The following is a 19,985-nucleotide window of genomic DNA, read 5'->3' as shown; positions in this document are numbered from 1 at the left end:
CAGCTTAGCCCCAGGCTGGCCGGTAGATACTTCTAGAGGCTTAAGGGATATCTTCTCAGTCCTTTCTCAAACTTTCCATTTGGGTTCCACCCCGGAAATCATTTGCTGCTTGCAAAACCCAGCGGCCCATCTCACTGAGAGGATATGTTCCACATGTCACAGATTGGCATTTCATCACAGTTCAGTGTAAGGTGCTACTCTTGTTTTGGTCTGAACCTCCTGGATTAGCCTCTATGAGCAGGAGCATTATCTAACGCCTCCTGTGGTTGGAAATGAACTGATGAGTGCTCGGTTTTCCTCTGCTATTTCCTTCTCTCTGGTGGTCAATCCTACAGCTGACTGCAGTCAAGCTGAGAGGTACAACCTTTATCTCCCATCAGCACTGCTGCAGCCTGCTGAACTCGGAGGGAAACTGAAACTGATCCAGGTAGATTACGCCCAAACTGACTTTAACCTTCCATGTTTTATAGTCTACTGCAGTAAAGGAAATATTAAGGGTGAGGTCCAATTCAAGCTTACGATAACATGACAGAGAGCATGTTTCCATCTTTAAGTGATAAATAAAGCATCAAACTATATCTGATTAATCTAAACTCATAACTACAATGCACGCTTTGGCAGTACTATGATGTATTGTGCAGTTAAGCAATCAGATTTTGACTACAACCAAAACTAAATCCTCCTAAAAAATGAATAGATTCATCCATCCATCCATCCATCCATCCATCCATCCATCCATCCATCCATCCATCCATCCATCCATCCATCCATCCATCCATCCATCCATCAAAACATGTTTGCCTGTAACTCCTTTATCTGTTCCTGAAACTGCAGAGGATGCACACATTCATTTAGTGTCAAGTTTCTGCAGTACTTCCAGCTACTCCCGAGGGTACAGTCTGCAGAAAACATTAATTGTAGACCTCACAGGTCTTAAAAAAAAAAAAAAAGAAAAGATCTATGCAAACAGGTAAACCCTTGTGCCATCAGAAACTGAGCTTGAGTTAATCTGAATATGTTTTCATGTAATTTGAAATTAAATGCATTGGCTTGAAAAATAAACTTCATTAAATTGAAACCGAATTTAATAGTTTCAAATTGAATAAATTTGCTTTGAAAATTGTGTTTCTTTGGGTCAGACACCAGGGTCCCTTATCCATTGCTGACTTATATTCACATTTGGTTAAACCTAGTTCGTTGCATTCTGAGCGTCGATGAGCTTTGCTCAAGTCATTAACGTGAAATTAATGTGTATAAAAACCGCTATGTAAAAAAAAAAAAGGGTGAGGCTGATGGTAACAATGAGGCTAGCTGAAGCTATTAGCTGAAGAGGACAAATGAACAGTGTTTTAATTTGGCAAACTGAACATGTAATGTAGGAGCTTAAATACTGCAGAGCCATTATTAAACTAATGACACCTGCAGCCTAGATTTAAAACAAGTACAAATTATACATTAGCGCCACACATTGCAATATCAACGTATGAAATATAAATGCTTCTGTTGAAATGTAAGATAAGTCGACTGTTCTCGTTTTCAGTAGCGCCATGGAAAATGTTTTTTTTTTTTCATACTAGCCTCCAAACTATCACAGCTTTAGAGCACAGGCAATTATATGCTGAGTATCATAGAGTGCTGCCCAAATAAAATTGGGTTTTACTTTGGGCTGGAAGTCATCATGAAACATTAAAAAACAATGTCTGCAGTCCAGGTACTTCTTAATATTTATACTGAATACAGTGATAACATAATGACTAAGATGAATTTTAGCACCATGACTCCAATTTAATGACAAACAGGACAAATACCTGAAAGGAGCAAAATAATGACGGCTACCCCGTCTGCCTCTAGTTTTGAATTGTACAACAGCCAATATCTCATAAGCTACTCACCTAGACTGGTCTGGGAATTGGGGTTGACATACTGGTCTTTGCTCCACTCCACCATACATTTTAGGATGGAAACCAGACATTCAAGGCCTTTCTTTCTCAGAGTCAGCTCCTGCAGAAAAATATGGAAAACCTTAGGAAATGATCAGGAAAACCTTTCATGCAACAGAAAGCTTGATGGGATGATTTAGGAATTAATTCAGTAAATGGTTTAACTGGTGTAAATAACTTTTTGCATTTCTTTTATAAACGTACTTAGTTGGTCTTGAAGGTTGCAGCTAATATGTCTTAAGAATTAAATGTGTAGAACATTTGTGGTTTAAGTCAAACTGTTTCTTTGAGAATAGACTGCTTGGAGGTTCAATCTTTAGCAGGGAGGAAGTCTAGACCGAGTCTTCTGAGACCAAGACTGAAGCCAGATGTTTAGAACACAATAACAACGACGTAGTTACTCTTAAATGGTGGGATGCAGTGGTGCTATGATCACTGAGGTTTTTAATTCCCATGCAGTGCCATTTGCGTCTACAGATGACAATCATAGGGTGTGAGGTTTTATATAGGGATGCACGATATTGGGATTTTGGCCGATATCCGATATGCCGATATTTTAAAACTTATGTAGCCGATAACCGATACTGATGTTAAAACTGGACAAAAATAAGTAGTCATTGAAAATAGCAGTTTTATTATCCATTTCTGACACTTTGAAAAATAATATACTCAAATATATTTTCATATGCTGATATCAAATTGATTTTTAAAAACGCGGCATCGATCTATTTTACTTTCAAAATCTCGTGAAATTTCATCGTTCTGTTACAAACTCTCGTGATATTTTGCAAATTCTTGTGAGATTTTGTTAGCAAAATTTCGTGAATTTTTGGGGGATTTTGTAGAATAACGATGACATATAGCAATATTTCATTAGTAAAAGAGATCGATATGGTGTTTTTAAATGACAATATATCAGCATATGAAGATATTGTGATATATTTTAATGTATCAATATTTCTGCAGGAGTCAGCTCCTGCAGAAAAATATGGAAAACTTTAGGAAATGATCAGGAAAACCTTTCATGGAACAGAATTTGCAATATTTTTTCCCTCATCTTTAGAAGTTTTTAAGCCTGTAAAAAAGAAGTTTTTGAGGAAGAAAAAGAAGTACCGTATTTTCACGACTATAAGGCACACTTAAACGTCTTTTTTTCCCTAAAAATGTGCGGTGCGCCCTTTGGTGCGGTGCGCCCTATGTGTGTTGTAACTGCGACTTTTGAGACCACCTCATTGAGGAGATGATGAAAGAGTGGCTGAATGTAAGGAGACCAGGTGTTTTTTTTCCACTCATCACCATCGCTGTTAATATGTGACTCCATGCGTGCCCATCTCACAGCTGATGTGAAAAACATGGGGAAACAAATTAACCCTGTACTCGCTGTTCAACCGCTCGACATCGGTGTGAACCGGTCCCAGCAGGTGCAGCAGAAGCAGCGAGTTTACGTGCAAAGTCAATGGTTGACGCGCGTATAGGCGCAGCAAAAGGTCCTGCAGCGCGTTTTGAGCAGCAGGTGCAGCACGTCGGGAAGCGTTTAAGAATCTGACGCACCGCCAACGCGATGCTGCTGCTCGAGATGGAAAAATTTAAGTTTTGCTGCTGGACGCGCCGCATTAACCAATCAGAGAAGCTGATCTGGGAGCTGACAGCGAGACAGACACAGCGCTCTGATGACATATGATATTAACGCAAATGAAAAGGGCTGGATGGATGAGGAGATGATGAAAGTGTGGCTGAGGCAGGTGTATGTGAGGAGAACAGGTGGTTTTTTTCCACGCATCACCATCGCAGTTAATCTGTGACTCCATGCGTGCCCATCTCACAGCTGATGAGAAAAACATGGTGAATCAAATGAACGCTGTGCTCGCCGTTATCCCGGGGGTCTGACAAAGGAACTTCAACCGCTCGACATCGGTGTGAAGCGGCCGTTCAAAGTAAGGCTGCGAGCGGCGTGGGAGCGATGGATGACAGACGGAGACCACAGTTTCAGGATAAGTGGAAGGCAGCGCCGGGCAAGTTACGCCACCGTTAGCGGATGGATTGTAGATGCTTGGACTAACGTGTCTGCTGGCTCTGTTGTTCAAGCTTTCGCAAAAGCAGGCATTATTTCTGAAGAGCCGCGCTGCACGGAAAGTGACTCTGACAGCGAAGAAGGGGAAATTGGCATGTCTGATTTAGCGCAGCTGTTTAATTCAGAAACAGAGGATGATGACTTTGATGGGTTTGATTACTACTCTGTAACAAATACATGAATAAAGCACAATCATACTCAGTTTTGCTCCCACTCTATTTTTCTACCTGAACACTTAATTCAACAGCAGCCTCTGGGCGGGTCTCCTCCTCTTCACCGCGGCGGCTGGCAGGTGTTTTTTCATCTAAATAATCTTAATCTTGCAGCTATATTTGCTGTGATCAGTGGGAATAAAGTAGTTTTAATATGTTTTTAAGTGAGAAAGTCCACCTGAAAACTTAATAATTGCAGTCAGTTCATCCAGATTATCTATTTCTGTCGGAGCCGCTCAGACCCCCACATACCAGCGGTGCACCGACAGCAGAAATCCCTTCATCAGCAGCCTCTAGGCTGGGCAGCCTCCAGGTTCACCGCGGCTGCTGGCAGGTGTTTTTCATCTAAATAATTTCAGCTGCAGGCACCAGGATACCGGTAATAAAAGCGAACAAATTCCGTCGGCAGGTTTCAGGATTTTAAGTTAATTTAGGAGTGATCACAGCGCACTGTCATCTGCGATGTGTCCGTCTCACGGCCAGCACCCAGGTTTGATTAATACTTTGTAATAAATACATGAATAAAGCACAGTCATACTCAGTTTTGCCCCCGCTGTATTTTTAAATACGCAGTAGAGGTATTTAAAGGTAGTAGAGGACATGTACCTGTATATAAAAAACGCGCCCTATAGTCCGGTGCGCCTTATGTGTGTGTTAAATACAGAAATGGGACACATAACTGAGACTGCGCCTTTTAGTACGGTGCGCCTTATGGTCGTGAAAATACGGTAGTATTTTTTTTTTTTTAGACTTTAGAAACTCAGAAGCTGATCAAATATCGGGTTAAATATCGGTGGGGTGGCTGATGTCCGATATTCAGTTTTAAGGCCGATACCGATATGGGGCCGATTATATCGTGCATCCCTAGTTTTATATCATTATCTTTGCTTTTTAATTTTTTTTATGATATTATAAATTCATGAATCAGCCTTGATATAATTTGTTGAGGCCTGACAAAACAAGCCCAAAACAGAAGCATAAAAATCATGGAGCATGATCCCTGCTACTCAGTCCGTTTCACAGGCTAAGTTTGATGGAGAGTCAATGTCTCTGACTTCCATTTCTAGTCAAAATATCTGCAGTGATTTTTTAATTTGTATAGGTCTATTTCCATGTTTGCTCCTTTCTAAGTAGTCAGCCTCACTCTCCGACACCAACTAAACTGGATTTACAATAAAAAAAGGAAAACTGGGTAATACAGATAAGATATTAATCAATTTTCATACTACTTTACAGATCCTAAACTATACCTTCAAAGCAAACAAATGAATCAGTAATGAAAAAGACGAGATAAAATAAAAAGTCACCTGTTGCGGCGTTGTGCCAAGCTCATGCCCTCCGCGGCCCTGAGCTATTTTTGAGAGGTCGTTGACCAAACGTTCAAATATGTTAGCAGCGTTCAAGTCACAGTCGTAGTTCACGTAGATGTCAACCACACTCTGGGCATCTGAACAGGAAGAGTCAAGAGTTTTGTTACCCTTCTTTCTAAAAACTAGAGGAAACCACGTAAATAACTAAGAATAAGGTGATATGTTACCCATAACCCCCGATTGCTCCCCAAGGGGATGGGTTAAAAGCGAAGAATACATTTCCCCGTTGTGGGACAATAAAGGGATTTACTTTTCATAGCTGAACAAAGGGCTAAAAAGGTTTTAATATGTTGCACACTTTTTTTTTAGATGTTAGCACACTGTTCTGTATTTTTTTTACCAATACCTGTCAAATAAAGAAAAAACAAGCAATAAATGATGCAAACAGCAGTTACAGTCATAATAATATACAGCTAATAATACTCTAAACATTAGGGATCAACATATATATTGTCAACAAAAGAATTATTTTTTTCAGTGACAAATTTGCTTAATTAACTATTTAATTTGAAAAGCTAAAATTAAAAACTATCATACAAGGTCTGTATTATATCTTATTGCACTGTCACCAATGATGTGGCCATAGAAAAACAAGGAAAAGTAAATAGAAGAGCAAACCTGCACATATTCTGGTGAGGGTTTGTATGACCATCCATTTGTGGTCATAAGAGCTTGTGGACGTCTCGAGGATGTAGAGGAAAATCTCTTTGAAGAACACCTGCAGAGAAACAGGTCATGTTGCATTTTCAAAGGCAGTCATACAAAAAGGAGCTATAGCAACGCCACATTTAAAAACAAGGAGAGCAACAGCTGAATTGGACGGCATGTAAGGGCTGTTATAGTCACTTATAGACACTGAAAAATAAAAAAAAACAATGGGAAAAAATTTGTTTTCCCATAGATTAATTTCACATATTTAAGAGAAAGAACTTGGATGTTCTGTAAGGATGAAAATTCTTCAATTTGCAAAAAAAAAAAAAAAAAAAAAAATATATATATATACACTATATTGCCAAAAGTATTTGCTCACCCATCCAAATTATTGGAATCAGGTGTTCCAATCACTTCCATGGCCACAGGTGTATAAATTCAAGCACCTAGGCATGCAGACTGTTTTTACAAACATTTGTGAAAGAATGGGTCGCTCTCAGGAGCTCAGTGAATTCCAGCGTGGAACTGTGATAGGATGCCACCTGTGCAACAAATCCAGTCGTGAAATTTCCTCGCTCCTAAATATTCCACAGTCAACTGTCAGCTGTATTATAAGAAAATGGAAGTGTTTGGGAACGACAGCAACTCAGCCACGAAGTGGTAGGCCACGTAAACTGACGGAGCGGGGTCAGCGGATGCTGACGCGCATAGTGCGAAGAGGTCGCCAACTTTCTGCAGAGTCAATCACTACAGACCTCCAAACTTCATGTGGCCTTCAGATTAGCTCAAGAACAGTGCGCAGAGAGCTTCATGGAATGGGTTTCCATGGTCGAGCAGCTGCATCCAAGCCATACATCACCAAGTGCAATGCAAAGCGTCGGATGCGGTGGTGTAAAGCACGCCGCCACTGGACTCTAGAGCAGTGGAGACGCGTTCTCTGGAGTGACGAATCGCGCTTCTCCATCTGGCAATCTGATGGACGGGTCTGGGTTTGGCGGTTGCCAGGAGAACGGTACTTGTCTGACTGCATTGTGCCAAGTGTAAAGTTTGGTGGAGGGGGGATTATGGTGTGAGGTTGTTTTTCAGGAGCTGGGCTTGGCCCCTTAGTTCCAGTGAAAGGAACTCTGAATGCTTCAGCATACCAAGACATTTTGGACAATTCCATGCTCCCAACTTTGTGGGAACAGTTTGGAGCTGGCCCCTTCCTCTTCCAACATGACTGTGCACCAGTGCACAAAGCAAGGTCCATAAAGACATGGATGACAGAGTCTGGTGTGGATGAACTTGACTGGCCTGCACAGAGTCCTGACCTCAACCCGATAGAACACCTTTGGGATGAATTAGAGCGGAGACTGAGAGCCAGGCCTTCTCGTCCAACATCAGTGTGCGACCTCACAAATGCGCTTCTGGAAGAATGGTCAAAAATTCCCATAAACACACTCCTAAACCTTGTGGACAGCCTTCCCAGAAGAGTTGAAGCTGTTCTAGCTGCAAAGGGTGGACCGACGTCATATTGAACCCTATGGATTAGGAACGGGATGTCACTTAAGCTCATATGTGAGTCAAGGCAGGTGAGCAAATACTTTTGGCAATATAGTGTATATATATATATATATATATATATATATATATATATATATATATATATATATATATATATATATATATATATATATATATATATATATATATATATATATATTTTAGCATATCCTCTTAATATAGTAAAGGTAGAGATAAAAATAAAACAACTTCAAATATAAAATAATTAGGAACAAAATCTAAATATCATTGAGATTCTTAAGTCAGACATTTATGAAAATAATAAATAAATAAAAAAAAAAAAATGGCAGAGTAAAGTAAGATGCGCATCTGGATATTTTCCCAAGTGTGAATGATAGATCTGGGCTCCGTTCCTGTAGCAGAACAGGAACGGGGGTGCAAACTTTCCAAGAACACCTCAAACGTGATCCAGAATACACGCCTAAAACACCAAGGGAACGGCTCCAACATGGCTGCATCGATTTTCATTGCCTTCATCTACAATGACCCCAAACACAAAGCGCTCAAGGCTAAGGTTGCAATAAGGGGAGTTGATTGGCCAAGATTGAAAAATAACAGCCTCACCAAGGACTGCTGTGCAAAATGCCTTTTAAAACATTGCCAATATAAACTGGATTCTTAAAAATGTATCTTTCTATTACTCACCATCTTTCAAGCTTTCCAGCAACTGACAATTAAGGCAAATAATTAAGGCTTTTATTTCTTTAGACACTGACATGCTTTTAAAGAAATGAACAGAATTTTTAAAGCAATAATATTAACAAAACCTTTTAATCTTAGTATATCAAGAGCATTGCACCACTTTTTGGAAAGGTTTCTGTGGCGTCTAAATAGGCTATAAATTGCCTGAAATTTAATAAAACCACATTTTGGCCTTAACACCTCCTTTTTTCATTTAGGTAATACTTCCTTTTTTACTCTTTTTGTTTATAAGGCCTTTAAAATTTGTTTGCTTTCAAAGTTATTAAACTGCATAAAGTTTAGCTTAACATTCCTAGTTTAGGGAATTTAAAACGCCCTCTAACAGAGGGGGTGTGAATTTGTTTGATAAATGACTCCATGGTGAAAGGATGGTTGGATTTAGAGGTTTAACCGAAGTACTTATTCAACAATCCCATTACATAAAAAACTTTTTATTCTAACACAGAACTGATGACCTGGCAATTTAAGTGGGAATATAGGAAAAAATGTTTTCTAAATAAACCGGTGCAAAGATGTTACCTCGATTTGCATCTTGAGATGGGTCTTAAAGTGGGAGAGCAGAGTAAGGAAGATGGAGAGGGAGAGCTCAAAGACTTCAGGCACAGAGGACACGCCGTTCTTAGACAGCGCCACGCACAAATACTGCTTAATGGCATTTATGAACATCTCATTGGTCTTGAAGATGGGCCCGGCGTTCTGCAGGATGGACAGCAGCAGCTGGAGAGACAACACCTTCGATCGCAGCTCATGGGACCTGGATCAGTCAGAGAAAGAGCTAGGTAAGGAATAATTCTTATTTGACAATGAAAGCCATTCAAATTTTTTGTTTCGTAGTTTTATTTCACACATCTACACAAAATATCCTCTCATCCTTCATGTAGCAATAGCTGAAGTACCGTCAGCCTGGATGGGGGATACATGTGAACACCAAATCCAATGAAAAAAGGTTTTATCAGTATCTGGATGTTGAGTGGACCATCTTAACTTTGACTTGGACAATTTTGGACAACATTCCATTTCTCAAAAAGCTGGTCAAAAGTTTCGTTTTCCACATGTTCGCTGTGACTTCTGCTTTCTTTCACTCTCTTACTCCTCCAGGAAAGCTGGCTTCACGGAGGACGCCACCTATCCATGAATTTTCAAAAAACTGTGGATCTATGCAGAGTTATCCTTTGGTTGCTCCAACGACTGACGCTCTCCTTGGCTTAGTTTTAGAGAACAAGCAGGAGGTTTGAATCTGTCAAATTTACTTTTCATAACCAAATGATTCAACAAAACTCTAATGAGAAGCCCAAAGTTTGGGATTCGTAACTAACACTGCTGTACAGTTAATGAAGTATTTATCATAGACATGTTAGCTGTACTGGTCTTTATAATGAAAAAGAAAATGTCCTTGAAGGGGATTTATAACAAATTACAGAGCGAGCATGCATGAGGAAAAATCCTTAGTTGCCTTCAAAGGAAATGCTCAGAGGCCAAAATCAATGCATGCACAACATCCGTCTGTCTAAACTGTGCTTCTGCAGGGTTAAGGGTGGGGCAAGAAACTACCAAAGTTATAGAAATACAGCAAATCCAGCTTATCTATATGCAGAGTTTAACCACTTCTTTGAGATGTCTCCACTTTTCATCTTTAGGAAGCAGAAAAAATTGGATTTTTGGTGCTAAAACAACAACCTTGACATACTTTTGAAAAAAAGTTTTATGAGAATAAACAAGTTCAATTATATTTTTCTTGACTTCATTTCTATACATTAAAACAGCAAATAGCATTTTATGCAAAATGAATCCCTCTGGTATGGTCAAGAGGAGCAGAATACCTTTTGCAGAGCAGCAATGACTGAAATTTTGCAAAAGACGCTTTCAACAGCATTTAAAACAGTATTTGGCAACAGGAGGCTTTATATGCCATTTGAAAACACAGCTACAACCTTTCACATTTTCTCTGTGTAAGTGCCTTCTGCCCTTGAAAATAAAAACCCATTTGCACAGACAAAGCAGAAAAGCAGAAAAGAAACAGAAAAGTCAATGACAAAGTGAGTGTGAAGTCTCATGAAAAGGTACGCTAGATTCAGAAGCAAGGACAGAAGTTAAGATGTGTCAACTGGGAACGTTAAGCTGCAGACTATTCAGCGTGGGCGCCATGTTGCTCAGGTGGGACAAAACAAATGAACCTTCTTAGAGTAAATGTTTCTGCGTGGTTCAAAAAAAACATTATAGATTAAGATTAAACTGGCAAGCAAAGAGAAACCAAAAAAAGAGGAAAGATGTGGATAAAATTCAAGGTAGTTTCCATATTTGCAGCCATCAGTAAAATCACATTTCCACTAGAAGAAATATCAAATTCACAAATTTTTGCAGTTTGTCGTGCTTTGAAAAAAAGAGGAAGGATTAAAAGAGTCCCTGTGAGGAAGTGACTCACAAAATGATGATTGGTGTCTCATATTAACTCCATAAGCAATGAAATCAAATAAAAAAAAAACTCACTATAATATGAGTGATCCTGAATTGAAACCATGACTCACTGCGCTCAGAACTGCAGCTTATAGAGAACAATGAAATAAAGCATTTTGTTTTTTTTACAGCCTCTGCAAGAAATAAAATCACAAAGACCCCAATAAATTCAGCAGAGTTAAACTCCAACTCTTAGATTTCAAGAAGTTTACAATAATATCTGTCTAAACGTTAAATAAGTCCCTATTAGATGCGGATTAACAACTAATCAGTTAAACCAAGAAAATATGACAATAAAAGCACATCTAATAACAACCTCTTCTAAGCTGCAGAGCTTTACATTTCTCTTCAAAAATACACCAAACAGATAGTAACAAGCATGTTGCCTGAAGAGTCTTTACAAGCATTTTTTTAATACTATACTGAAAAACAAAACTTACTTTGGATCAGGCGGCCCGTCCGACAAAGGCTTCATGGACAGCTTGCAGAGAGAGCGAAAGACGAGGAAAGCATCCTTCTGGAGGATGTGGGAGAACTTAGCACCTGGCGGCTGGCCGGCTGTAGCTCCTGATTCCTAAAGGAAGGTAAAAATAAGCAGTGAGTAAAAAAATCTGTCTTGTTTTAGAGCTTTGATCCCCTAACATGGTGGTTAAAGACCTACGGATCAATGAGATCCCTTTGATCGTGATCACAGACCTGCAAAGGTCATGCAGAGATGAATGGATGATTTCCATAAAACATGCTCCGTTACTGACCAGCGCAAAGTGATGCTTAAACACAATGCAGTAGAAAAATGTTTTTATTCAATTTATTTTAAAAAATAATAGAAAAGATAATTTACATTCAGTCCTCCTGAGTTTTTACTTTGTGGAAAAGCAAAACCTTTACCAGCTTTTTAAAGTCTTGTGTATTATTCTTTGCTAAGTTAGTCAAGTTAACTCAGACTGAATGGTTAACTGTTTTATTCATTAATAGTCATAATCTTAAATGTGTAATGTGGAGGAAATTAGTCATTGACTAAGTGTTACAATAAAAAAGAACCATCACCATAAAAATTGTGAAAATATGCCTTCTTTATCTATTAGTCTGATAGAGGTAGGAACAAATAAATATTTGAATCTTTTACATTTACAAGTTAAGAGACTTTACAGTTTGCCAGATGGTAACAAATCATATAGTGAGTAGAGACTAGGAGATGAGTCAGACTGCTGGGAAAACTTTGCACCTTCTGATCTTTAATATAAATTGTTAGGAACTTACTGGTAGTAGACGGCTGTCAGGTGTTTAATTGTCAAAAAGTTCAAAGTAATATTAATCGTTCAGTGAGAATCTGTGTAGGTTTGGTACAGATACAACTTTCTTCCAGTGAGTAAATCCTCAATTGTTCTTCTGAACTGATCTCAAAGTGCTTTAAATTTGACCGAACTTTTACAAAAGGTTTTAATTATTTATCAATTCCCTCCAAGAGACGATATTGAGCGTTTAAAACTTTAAGGAGTCATATAGAAACATCTAAAAGCAAAGAATAAAATAAGTGTTTCCCTCCTTATTTGCATCATGTTTAGCTGTTAAATCAACGTTCGCCAGTTATTCATCATTTACAAAAAAGTTCTTAACTTCTGACATTTCATATTACGGGGAAATATATTTTTTATATAAAACGCGCTTTGCAGGATTTAATTGTAACCCTGCAAAGCGTAAGTGGTGGTTATATAGTGGTTATATACTGATTAAATATGTTTTCCTTGATTTAATGCTTTATTCACACATTGTTTTAACTGTTAAATTTAAATTAGGGGCCAGTTAAAGAGGCAGATGTCACATAAAATCCCAGTTAATGAGAGCAGGGTAACAAAAAGTTAATTTGCAGTTCAAATGTTTTTTTTTTATTCTTCAGAAAGGTAGCAGGAGGGCGACTCAAAGAGAGCAGGTATTTATTTATTCATTAACTGGATGTATCACATTCCTCTCAGCGGCTATCAGATAAATCAACGTGACTAAAGCGACGCACCTGTTTGGAAACAAAGTCCAGAGTCCAGGTGATTCGAATGTGAATTAATTAACTCAGTGCGAACCTTGCCTCTACAACAGCTGCTGGAAAACCACCTGAGGGGATTTTAGACGCATTTTAGTGCTGCCAGATTGAGGGCAGAGTTTTCAGGAAGTTTAATTAAAGCCCATTATGGTTTACAAGTAAAACTGATGTAAATTACACAAGTGCTACTACATCCTAGCTGGAATTTATCCTACTGAATAACTAAAGAGGGTAAAAATGTCTCTATCCAGTTTATTTAGGGTTTTCTAGCTTTTGTCTGTAACGTCAGACAAAAGCTCCACATCTTCAAACAGCGCAGTTATATTTTTAAGAAATGCTTTTAGGTAGATACCTACATATTTAAGACAGATTTGGCAATATATACACCTTAATGAAAAAAAAAAAAAAGAATATATTCAATAGCTGACCGGAATCTTAACTTTTCTAAAAGAAGTTAAGGTTTGGGAAGATATTATTTTAAAATAAAAATCTAAATAACTACTTCAATGGATTTAGTAACATAAAGGATAGTTGTTCATCCTGATACATGGACTGTGAAATTTTGTCAATGCAAATGGGTTATAGGAATAAGCAATGACTAAGGCTACGTTCACACTGCAGCCTGAAGTGACCCAAATCCAATTATTTTGCCCATATGCGACCTGGATCTGATCTTTTCATGACAGTCTAAACAACACAGATCCGATTTTTTCCAATCCGACCAAGGCCACTTGGCTATGAGGTCCAGAATCCGATACAAATCTGATCTTTTCAAATGCGACCTGTGTCTGAACGGCCAGGTCAGATTTAGCCGACCTGAACGTCATTAATACCTGACAAAGGTCACTATTATGCCTCTTGCTACGTGGAAGCGGCAAGAAACACAACATCCATGGCAGATGATGATGTGGAGAGCAGTATTTATGTTTAACCATATTGCAAAGATTGTGTTTTTGTGGTTGGAAAAGACCGCTAGATGCGCGCCGGCGCTACCATCCATGTTTACTTCCGGAAAAACGTCATTGCATCCTCTACTGTGCATGCGGGACACTTGCGTTGTATGACTGCAGTTCACACAGGAGATCACATACAAGTCGCATTTATTTGGAAATATGAACGGCAAGGCAAACAAATCGGATTTCGCAAAAAAATCGGAATTCTGCATCAAGGCCTGCAGTGTGAGCGTAGCCTAAATGTCCACATTTCACAATGAGCTACAGAGGTTTAAACATGTTTTGAGTCTTTTGAATATAAGACCTGAAGGCTTTGGGGGAACGGAGCATGTCTTTGCTTAATCCGCTCATTACTTCCTCACCTGAGTGTCGGTGGAGGAGACGGAAAGTCTGTCATCAGACAACGAGGGCGTAAAGCTGGCGGAAATAGGCGTGCCGGGAATGCCGTTTGCATGGACGTGCTCGCTGTCGCTCCCCACTGTACCCTCGTCCTCCATGGAGCTCTGGGTGCCCTCAGTCGCCGCCTCGGCTGGTAGCGAACCCGCCGGCTCGCCCTCGCCAGCCGACTCCTTGGTATCGGAGCAGAGGTTTGCCGGGTCAAGGCAGTGACCTGCAGTCAGAGAAGATGTATCTTCTTTTAATGTTTTAGGAGACTGGAGCATAAAGCAATCAGGGTAAAACATCGAACCACCATTAAATGATTGAGGTCATCTCCGAAAATAGTGATGTTTTTCTTAATTTTCCCCCAAACATTTTCACATGATCGTATGTTTACACCGTGATGTGAAAGTATAGTCCTGAAGTAGAGCATCTTTAGAGCTCTGACATCATGGAGGAAGAACTCTTTGATTGGCTATCTTCAGTCTCCGTTAAGATGGCAACCCTGAAATGATTCCCTATTTCAGGAACTGTTAATCACAGATCTTGAGTCAGTGAATGTCTCAGGGATTGTTCCTTCCTGCTGGGGGGTCAGTCCAGGGGAGATGTGCAAACTCCGCCATTGAATTCATATTTATTTGCCCATTAAAGCATCCTTTATGTTGACGTCTTAAGTTAAAACAGTTGCTTGAATAATTTTAGGACAGCCTTTGTAGAAAAAACAAGAGTTCCCTTTGACTTTAGCTCCCAGTTTACAAGTAGAGTCTAGTTTACAATAACAATAATTGTCTTTAGAGAGTATTGTCAATACTTCAAACTGCAGCTTATTCAAACTATATTATGATGGATGCATAAATCACTAACATTTGAACATACTTCAGTATACCTGTGCATACTCTGAGCTGCGTGGGATCTCTCATCATGGTTGAGCTTACCCATTCCTCATGTTCCCACCCTGCCATGGCGTCATAGCACGGGTTTGCCTTCTAGCTTTACAAAAACATAAGAAATTAAGTCTAGTTGTGCGCCTTTCTTCATTTCGTCTCCCACAACACACCTGTCAGTCAGGTAGAGAGAGTAACTGAGATGCTGCGGGTCCTTGTGACTGACTGCTCTGAACAGTGATGCTGCCAGTTATTGCCTGGAGATCCTTGTCAACTCAGTGTCACATTTGAAACAGTTTGGTATGAATGCTTGTTCCTGACAAGAAGTACTTTTCCACAGAGGGGTATAGTAAGGCATTGCTTACACGGTAAGTAAAATCTAACTTTGTACGCAGCTGTCAGTGCGGTGTGGACTGAGAAGTATGTGAGGACTTTTAGCCTCTAATCAGAATACTGACATTTTTGGAATAATTGAAGCAAACATGCAATATTGAGAAGGCTGCAATGAGCACAGAGCAGGCAGGGAGCTGAGAGAGAAAGAAAAAAAAAGGTTTTACCTCCAGCCACAGTGTTGACCACCTCCTGCAGAATACTTTGAACTATTTCCTGCGCTTTCTCCTCATAGTTCGGGGGCCCCTCATCCTCCTCTTCACCTGCTCCTTCATGCTGTTTGGATGCCACATCTGAGGACACACAGAAACACATTAACATTATCATTCAGAGATACTTCTGCTTCCAAACTAAATAAAAAGGGAAGTTTACAACAGCAATGTGTAACTTTTAGTCTCTTATAGGGCGCTAAATCTGTAACTTCTATCTTTAGGTCCCCTGAAAGCAAGAAGCGACACTGAACCGTGTTCAGGAATCTGATAACGCATCACATTCATCCCTCAAGATTGAATCCTACATCAGAGAACCAAAAATATGTCTGATCAGTAAAGTGTCACAGAAACGACTTTTAGCTTAGTTAGCTCTCGTGTTTAAAGGGAGCTCAGACTGCCGTAAAGCAGCGTTCTGGGTCACATGATTTTGAACGGATCCAACCCTTCAGAGTTACATAGGGGTATCGATGCCGGCATTGAGCAATGATACGCACCCAGTGCTGTATACTGCCCTGAAAAATCATTAAATTTATCTCTAATTAAGCTGATAACTGGGTCAAAAGTTACAAAAGTTATCTTTATTTGTAGACATGTAGACATGTTGAGCTGGTTCGTTATGTGCAACATTTTTTAAAACCTCATTATGTCATCAAGGAGTGGCAGTGACTCCTTTCTATGAGTTTACGTTTTTTTTAAACAGCCTGTTGATCATGGAGACATTTATGGGCCAAATCATTAAATGTCAATAGACGCTCATATTTAGAATCTTCGCCATTGGGAGCCATTGCTCATCCACCGTTTTTTACCACACAGAGATGTCCGTGAAGTTTCCATAGGTTTGCAGAGAATAGGTACTAAAAAGGATTTATAATGAAGCATAAAGCTTCAGGTTATGGCATAATAACAAATGTTTACATTTACATTTAACATCCTATGTCAAATAAAGGTCATAAAGTGCAACAAGAATTAATCTAAATGTCTGATTCATTTGAAGGTTTTCTTTTCTGTGCAGTTACACAAAATTACAATAAAAGCAAAAATGCTTAGGTGGAATAATGTACCTTGGACTCATTTATTGCACAGAATAAAAGCAAATCTAATTTACTTCAAGATGCAACAGACATAAAAGTCAGATTTTATATTTGTATATGGCCCTTATGCATCTTTTTATTTGAAATACCAGTAAAATGCCTTACTTTGAACCGCTGCGGTGGCCTGATCTGCCTCAGTCTGCTCGTTCTCAGCTGCACAGAACTCAGAGCCGTTTTCAGGATCCGGGTTCTCGTCGGGGGCCGGTTGCCCACCCTGCTCCTCCCGATCCCTTGACACAGACCTGCTGCTGGACTCCGGGGCCGGCGTTGATGGGGTTGAGGGGGTGGAGGGTGAGGCGATGTTGGGAGTCGCTGGACTCATGGGGCCGTTAGCCTCCTGGGTTGGAGCCTTACTGGGTGGGTGAACGTGACCCTGGAGCTGGGGTGATTCTGGTTCAGTGTGCTGGGTGGCTGGGGAGTGCTGCCGGTGCCGCTCCCTCTCCAGCTGTTTGGCTTCCTGCAGCTGATAGAGGGATAGGAGACAGATGCAAAAAAAAAAAAAGAAAGAGACACAGATGGAAGAGAAAATTCATCATTAGAAAGCAGCATGGATCAGAAACATTGCCAGAAAAACTGTTAGCATCAACCTGTCTGCATTTCCTGTGAGGACCGAGCTCCCCAACATATACTTATGGTGTCAGCAAACATCTGAAAGTGTCCATGTGGGGATGCAAAAAAAGTATGCTGAGGAAAAAAAAGTGGCATGCTACTCAAACAGCAATGAGACAAACAAAGTGAATCACTTCATGCTGCTGGTTTGCTTTAGGTCTAAGTTTGCTGCAGGCTTAAAGCTTCTCTGTTGGAAAATGACAAACATAAATAGCAACCTCGTAGATGACTAACTTGATGGCTGCTTCTTAAAGAGAAAACTGTCTGTTAGACAGGTTGACATTTTTAGAAAGAAATATTTTACATTTACTGCAACAAATCGTTTCTCCTAGCTGGAAAATTATAATTGATTTGGGGAGTGAGAGTCCTGATGAGGGAATTTAAAAAAACTTTAGGGATAACATCAAGTCATGATCATAGTACTTACTATTATCAGGCTTTTAAGTATTAACTTTTATCATTAGAGCCCCTTAAACACAGACTGCTCCATAAATAAAACCCTCCAAATTATAAAATAAAAGGAGTACAGTACAATAGGTTGCCATAAAATCAATAATAATTTATAATGTGATTCCTCAGTTGCTATAAATGATTCGCAGCTTCAACATCACTAGTTTGGACAAGAGTTTTATACAGACCTGTGGAGGGAGCTAAACATTAGGGTGATGGTAAGGAGTCCTTCCAAGCTCAAAGACTTGGAGCTCATCACCAAATATAAGTCCTCAAAATCCCAGAAGGGGAAAAAAACCCCCAGAAAATTTGGTCAAGAATTGCTGGAACGTTAAATAGATTTTCCACTGATTATCGGCAAGACATTTTTAAGTGAAGTTAAATAAACACAGATCATTCATTGTTGTAAACTGAGTCATTTTAAATGTTTTATCTTTCACTAAGTTTTTTTTTTCTTTAAATGGCAGTCATATAATCTCTTCTTGGGGAATATAAAATGTGTATTTGACTGTTAGATACACGAAAAACACAACTTTCAATAAATTAAAAAGAACACCAACAAGCAGTGCAAAGTTCCTCTGCCAAGTTAAGGGGCCAACTTTGCAAGTGAATTTGCATATTTGCATAAAAAAAATAGAAAGAAAAAATAAATAAATCACAGGTCAACTGAGTCATGAAGTTAGAAGGGAGTTTTGATCAAGTGAATAAAGGGACATGTTTGCATGTTCACAGTGATACAGTATGGAGGTTTTAAGGCTCCAAGGAGACATTTACATACACTGATCATGGGTTTGTCTGTCTACAACTTTCTTTAAACTGTTCAGTTATTGTTGGACTATGAGTAAAAGGTAATTTCTTTGTGTGTGTCTTTTTTTTTTTTTTTAAGTGTGGGGAACTAAAACAGTTCTGGAACGCAATACAGGACTGAGCAGTCAGGGTTGTTGGAACCCTGCTAAATATCACATACATGGTAAGTTTTTTTTTATTTTGGTACCAAAGTCAACAAGATACTTGACATTATATAGAGGATTATCACAGTATCCAACATGGCAAACAAAAGCATCTTTTTCATCTGAAATTAACAGAAACCACCTATGATTGTGTTTGCTTAAGTGGATTTTAAATGAAACTTTAAAGCTGGAACACATACCCTGGAGATGAGCAGGGATGCCTTTCAGAGGATTCTGGAAGCAATATGGACCCTCCATAATTACCACATTCACATCGTTTCATCAAAGGAGACGATGTGACCGTGGACCGTTCTGATATGATCTGATTGTAAATAATATTATTTCTTTGGTTGTTGCTGTCTTTTGGATGTCTTACCTTTTCCTTTTTTGTTTTCTATAGGGTTTTAAAATTATAAAAATAAATCTCTAATTTATGGAATCGATTGTAAGATCATCCGGAAATGTGATAAACTTCCTGGGGGAGTGATGCTGTGTGAATGCTACTCTTGAGACATATGTATATTGTTCTCTCCTAAGTCATGAGATCTTCCTCAAGTGGTTCCTTCTTTCTCTCCCTTTCTCCCCCAATGAGTTCAGATCTTTTTTGCTGCAGGAACAAGTCATGCAGTCTGGCCTTCTCCACCCTACAGTTACAGGGTTTCTATAAACACTTTTGACCAAGTTTGTAAATGAAAACAATCCTAAAAAAAATGACCACTTTGCGTATAAGACTTCATATTGCTCATTTTTGGGCTTTGATGAAACATGATGTCAGGATATCATAATAAAACATTAATGAATTAATTACTGCAAGAAAAAAAAAAGAAAAGGTGCTAGATTATTCTTAAAATACGATCTAATACAGAGTACTACTCTTTTTTACCCCCCTTAAAACAACAGAAAGTCACAAGTTTAAATCTAAAATGCATTTTGAAAAAAACAAAAAACAAAAAAAAAACTTAACTGATTTTTACATTTTATTTCACTTTAATATTTCTATTAAATTCTGACTTTTTTCCCATATTAAAGTGAAATAAAATTTTAGTCAGAAAAGTCAGAATTCTGACTTT

The 19,985-nt window shown here is 39.0% G+C and overlaps 1 protein-coding gene across 4 annotated transcripts in view; it reads right to left on the bottom strand.

Annotated features, from left to right (window-relative positions):
- arfgef1 (ADP-ribosylation factor guanine nucleotide-exchange factor 1 (brefeldin A-inhibited)) overlaps positions 1-19,985 on the bottom strand; it is a 78,537-nt gene that overhangs the window by 18,953 nt on the left and 39,599 nt on the right. For all 4 annotated transcript variants that reach the window (XM_038293678.1, XM_038293681.1, XM_038293680.1 and 1 more), the window contains 8 exons: positions 17,012-17,369; positions 15,771-15,896; positions 14,314-14,561; positions 11,404-11,537; positions 9,029-9,263; positions 6,212-6,311; positions 5,531-5,670; positions 1,893-2,001 (listed from right to left, as the gene is read on the bottom strand). In XM_038293678.1, the coding sequence (XP_038149606.1) occupies positions 1,893-2,001; positions 5,531-5,670; positions 6,212-6,311; positions 9,029-9,263; positions 11,404-11,537; positions 14,314-14,561; positions 15,771-15,896; positions 17,012-17,369 (1,450 nt within the window). The remainder of the gene's footprint in view (positions 1-1,892; positions 2,002-5,530; positions 5,671-6,211; positions 6,312-9,028; positions 9,264-11,403; positions 11,538-14,313; positions 14,562-15,770; positions 15,897-17,011; positions 17,370-19,985) is intronic.

This window comes from Cyprinodon tularosa, unplaced genomic scaffold (genome assembly GCF_016077235.1).
Source record: "Cyprinodon tularosa strain WSP-4 unplaced genomic scaffold, ASM1607723v1 ctg33, whole genome shotgun sequence".
NCBI classification, from domain to species: Eukaryota; Metazoa; Chordata; class Actinopteri; order Cyprinodontiformes; family Cyprinodontidae; genus Cyprinodon; species Cyprinodon tularosa.
This window is presented reverse-complemented; position numbering and strand designations above follow the sequence as displayed.